Below are 5,667 nucleotides of genomic sequence, written 5' to 3' on the forward strand. Positions count from 1 at the left end.
TTTGATATTTTATAAAAATACATTAACACGAATGTTTTTTTTTTATTTTTAATTTTTTTATTTACAAAAATACGTACTTCAGTAAAACTAATAAATTATTTTTTTTATTGTTTTATAGTTTATTTAAAGTTGTATTGTAGCTGCCACAAGGTTATTTATTTGGGGTGTTTTTGGTTGTTTTGTAATTTCTTTATGATTGTTTCATAGTTGTTATGATGTTAATTTCACGTTATTTTTTAGTTGTTTTCTTACTTTTTATTGAGAAAAGAGTATTTTTGTAATTTTAAAAGCGTATTTTTGTAAATAAAAACTTAAGGCTGTAATATTATAAATAAAACATAAAAATAGGGTATTTATACATGACATTACTTACACTAGCATTTGCATTGTTTTCACTTTTTTTTTTTGTTTTGCTTTTCCATTTTCAACCTTATATGGCAATGGCCTTTTCTTTGAAGTTGATGCTTCCGGAATAGGTTGAGAAACACGATGATCCTCCATTGCAATAGCATTCTTACCCATTTTAGTTTGTATTTTGAGTTTTCAATATTATTTAATATTTAGTAACATTTCTAGGATCTAGAATTAGAAGAAAAGCTGAAGAAGCTCTAGCAATAGTCATAGTCTTGTTACTCTTTTTTTTTTTAAAAAAAAAAAGGCCATAGTAAATTGTGAATTTATGAACTAAAAAAATAGTTTTACAAATGAAAAATCAGAATGGAATGAGAGAACATGTGTACTGGAGAAGTTCTATTAAAAAGTAAATAAAAAAAAAAAGAAAGAGAAATGTGATGAATATAAAAGAATAGAACAAAAAAATGAGTATTTGAGTGGAGAGAGAGAGAGAGAGAGAGAGAGAGAGAGAGAGAGAGAGAGAGAGAGAGAGAGAGAGAGAGAGAGAGAGAGAGAGAGAGAGAGAGAGAGAGAATCATGTCTAACAAGTAAAAATTGAAAAAAATAGTAAAGGTACATTATATCAATATTAATAGGTAAGTAATAATTTTTAAAATTTTAAACTTTTAAAAATGTATAAAAAAAACAATCAATGTTAAAATTATTCAATATGTCGCTCACTAATAAGAAAGTAATAATATGTGATTTTTGGTTGAATTGAGTAAAAAACTCTTATTTAATTAATATTAAATTATTTTTTTAATTTAAAGAGAGGGAAAAATGAAGAGAAAAAAAAATTATGGAAAAAAAAAAAAGAGAGAAAAGGAGTTAACATGTAAAAGAGACTAAACATAAGCAATAAAGGTATTTTTGTAATTAAAGAACTTTGTGAAAAGTAAAATTGAAAAACAGATTTTATAAAAAAGTTTAAAAAACCAAATATAAATAAAAATGTAAAAAAAGTACCAAATTTGACATATAGTGTAAAAATCCCACTAAATAAATTGTGTTTCGGGTGCAATTTAAAACTAATATATATAAATACTAATTAAATAATAAAATTAGAGATTTTTTTTTTTATTTTTACACTTTAAAATAATTTTTTTTTTTTTTATATTTTTACGGAATTCTATATAGAAACCCTTATTGCAACTAGAGCTGCAACTTAAATTACAACAAAAATCGTATAGAAATCCCTATTGCAATTAACGCTGCAAGTCTTAGTTAGTTAGTTTAAGTCTTTGCCTTAGTCGGTTTGTTTGAGTCCTCTGGTATGTATATATATATCCTGCACATTTGTATTCGATCGATTCAACTTAATACAATACATGAAATTCATTACTTTCCTTCTTCCACAATAGTTTTCTTGTAGAAATAGAGAATTATATTAAATTGTATGGACCCAATATTCAGGCCCGGTCCTGGGCATAGGCGGGCTAGGCCTGTGCCTAGGGCCCACCCAGCCCAGGGGCCCAAAATTTTTTTTTCTTCTTTTAAAATTATACATTTTTTTTTACCAATTTTGAAAAATACCACATTTTTTCTAACATAAGGGCCCAAAAATTTTTTTTTCCCCTATGGCCCACTTTGTTTCAGGGCCGGCCCTGCCAATATTTAATTGGACCAATATCAATAATGACACATAGGAGGGTCTTCCACTGGTGGGTGCCTTTTAGTATTTCTCTATAGATATAACAACATAAGTACCTAAAGTTTAGAGCTTGTAAGCGGCATAAATCTAATATTTATTTTTAGCAGAAGTTTGTAAAACTATAATTTTCCTCTAATTTTTGTTAGTACAGATTCTGTTATTGTCTTAAATTGGATACATATAAGGCCATCATTGGTCTAGATAAAAACATGTAGTATCAGTTACTTCCATATTCTTTTAATAAATTTAAAATAGCGTCTTTACTGATTGAAAATAAAAAAAAATTACAATTTTACAAATATTAAGTACTTATACCACTAAAAAACTTATTAAATTTATGCAGCTTAACTCAAAACTATAAATATTTATGTCACTATTTACTCTTACATTAATATATTGGAGAAGACAAATCACAAATAATCAATATTTACAATTGCATATTAATTAAAAATAATTATAATAATTAACAGATCAATTTATTTAAGGAAACCCTATTGATTTCTAGCCTGAATTATGTACGTTGTCTCTCTCTCTCTGTGTCAAAATCATTAACTTTTCATATAAATGTATTTTAAGATCCAGGACAGAATTAAATTTGTAATCTTTAGATGGTTATTATAATATTTATTTATTTATAAAACGTTAATACAACAATTAATATTTCTGTATTGTCAGCAATATTTATAATGATCTAACAAATAATTCTTTATACCTAGCAATAAAAAAATCTAATATTTGTTTAAAAACAAGTTGGACAACATGAATTAAACAAGATCATTAATTATCATTTCTCCTTTTTTGCAGGGGTTCTCTTCTGCATATATTTGTATTGTATATGCATATAATATATATATATATATATATATATATATTAGTAAAAGCTAGCTAGAGATGGATCAATGAATTTATATGCATATACACAGTTTTGTCTCAATTTTTTGATACTTGTGTGGGTCAAAGTCAAAGGCGCATCTAACTAATCGATAGCCTTTCACAGCATTGTACGGCCAGTTCTATTAAAGGACAACGATTTTCATAGTACATATCTGTACATATGGATATCTATCCAAACCTCTTGCTACAAAATTAATTTGGTAACATATATATCAATACAACTTCCCTTACGTACACATGGCAACTTGGCATGAAATATATAAATGTATATTCTGTAATTTGAAACAGCTAGCTCATAAATTTGAAATCGTGTCGTATATATATACAAATATATGTTAAATATGTGAGAAGTTGTCATTTCGTTATATATGTTTTAAAATGTTATCCTTATCACTCAAATTGGCCACTTTCTTCTTAAATATATGTGTTTCATGTGTATTGGCTCTTTCCCTATTATCCGACTCCAATGGATGGACTTAATATATATAAGTGGTTATATACTATGTATATCCAATAATATTCTTATATATAGATATATAATAGATATATGTACTCATATATATAATCTTTATAAGGCAATGCGTATATTGTATAATCAATATAGGGAAAAAGAAAAAGAAAAAAAATACCATAGTTGCGACTGTTGTCTATAGATATTAGTAGTGTTCTTGATCGGTGCAAAGTCGTGGTTGAATTTTGACTAATTCATTACATCACCCTTGTGGTTTGAGTGTTTTTTCTAAATAAAAAACCAATACAAGTGTGTTTTATATATATAGGTAGCTATATTATAGTTATATTAAAAATGTAACTAATAGGTGAAAATTTAATTTTTAAACTTAAACTAAGTATAAATAACTATATACTTATAACTACTACAAAAACCTCCTTTAGAAGCGGTTTTTAAGCCCTTTCAGCGTCGGTTTTCGCGAATTCGCTACCGACGCTGATCAGGACGACGCTAAAGGGTTTATATGAACCGACGCCATATGTACCCCTATGGCGTCGGTTATTAGCTGGGAACCGACGCCATAGGGGTACATATGGCGTCGGTTCCTAGCCAATAACCGACGCCATATGTGGCGTAACAACCGACGCCATAGGTACGCGAATTTCAGTTTTTTCATTTTTTTTAATTTAATTATATAATTTTAATTACATTTTAATTATATATTTATTAATTTATATATTATTTTATTTAATTTAAATTACATATTTATTTAAATTTTAAATTATATATTTATTTAATTTAATTATATATTAATTACATTTTAAATTAAATATTATTTAAATTTGGGTAAAAACATAATTTGATTTCATAAAAGTAATTAAATATTACACAAACACTAATGTAAAATTAGTTAAAAATATTAATAAGTTAATAAATCTAACTACAAGTTAATCTATAAAAATTACATAATGAAGAAAAATTTTTCGACCTTTCAACCTCAATCGTCACCGTGAATCACCGCCATCAATTGTTCGATCCACTTTCGCTGTAGTGGTAACAATTCTGTTTTTGGATCGTATTGCTTCTTACCCCCAAACTGTTAAAAAAATTAAAAATTTATATTAGTTTATGTATATGCATATTATATATTTGTTATTATAGAATTTATATACTATAATCAATAATTAAAACTTACAGCTTTTTGATCTTGTATGTAACGGTTGGGGTTGGCACGTGCGACGATGTCAGTGATATATTTCAAAACATAAAAACCGCATTCTTGGCTTTTAGGTTGTCTTGGACAGTTTGCTTGGTTAATTCCTTGCCACGGGCCAAGATAGTCATGTGCGTTCCCTATATACATGAATGCCCTGTTTGGGAAAATTATATTAGCATTTCAATTCGTTAGTTAATTTAAATTCGTTACATAAGAAGTCATTAAATTATTACCTTCCGATCATTTGTTCTATTACTTCGGGAATTGGGCGGCCACTTATAGGGTTTAAATGGATAATTTTCCTTGGCGTAACCACCACTAGCGTCCAATGCATCCTAGAAAATTATATTGGAATATAAGTAAGATAGTATAAAAATAATTTGAAGACATAATATAGAAATGAACAATTAGCACTAAAGAATTTAATAAAGTTTACCCGATATTCCAAGGAATAAAGAACATTTGGTGGTTGTTGTTCATTAATGATAACCAATTAGCCAATCGTCTTGCCGCATCGTCAAAAGACTGACTCTTTTCTTCATCGTTGATCCCATGCACTATGAGAAGCTCTGGGTCGTAAAACTTGAAAATTTTTCTTAGACCGTTGATGCTCTCCCATATGTGCCTGCCAAAAAAATTGTTAGTGTCTTATAATAATTTAACTATAATTTGATGTAAGGTTAATTAGATTAAAGAAGAGTATACATCATTCCAAACAACATTCCCTGGTTGCCGATGTAGTCACACGTAACAACCTGCTGCAAATCCTCTCCAGATAACGTGATCTGGGTACGCGGTGCAATGAATCCTCGGGGGATAGGAATTGTGATTATATCACGTTTATCTTTGAGCCTCAAGAATTCATGAATCATCCATTTTAGCGAATTAGGGATCAACGCCATCTTCTCTTCCGTGAACAAATCATCTTCCCGTGCACCATGGCCTTATGGAGAAAGCATCGGAGCTTTCCCCTTTGACGCATCACGTCTTGAGGGCGGTTGAGCGAGTGGACCCTAAACAAAACAGAACATAATATATATATTAAATTTTATCCAAATTCTA

General features: G+C 28.4%; 1 protein-coding gene across 1 annotated transcript; it reads right to left on the bottom strand.

The window, feature by feature from the left end:
* Positions 1–4,556: 4,556 nt before the first annotated feature.
* Positions 4,557–5,195, bottom strand: LOC133037676 (uncharacterized). Its single transcript, XM_061115056.1, has 3 exons — positions 5,042–5,195; positions 4,839–4,940; positions 4,557–4,759 (listed from the first exon to the last, which is right to left on the bottom strand). The coding sequence occupies exons 1-3, from the start codon at positions 5,083–5,085 to the stop codon at positions 4,567–4,569; spliced, it is 339 nt and encodes a 112-aa protein (XP_060971039.1). The 5' UTR covers positions 5,086–5,195; the 3' UTR covers positions 4,557–4,566.
* Between the last annotated feature and the right edge of the window lie 472 nt (positions 5,196–5,667).

Source organism: Cannabis sativa, chromosome 5, assembly GCF_029168945.1.
Source record: "Cannabis sativa cultivar Pink pepper isolate KNU-18-1 chromosome 5, ASM2916894v1, whole genome shotgun sequence".
NCBI lineage: Eukaryota > Viridiplantae > Streptophyta > Magnoliopsida > Rosales > Cannabaceae > Cannabis > Cannabis sativa.

Excerpts from the sequence above, each read along its gene's own strand:
- LOC133037676 (XM_061115056.1), bottom strand. The coding sequence starts at position 5,085 with ATGAACAACAACCACCAAATGTTCTTTATTCCTTGGAATATCGG. Across the intron at positions 4,941-5,041 it reads TTTATTCCTTGGAATATCGG|GATGCATTGGACGCTAGTGG; the intron begins GTAAACTTTATT and ends ATAATTTTCTAG. Across the intron at positions 4,760-4,838 it reads ATAGAACAAATGATCGGAAG|GGCATTCATGTATATAGGGA; the intron begins GTAATAATTTAA and ends TTTCCCAAACAG.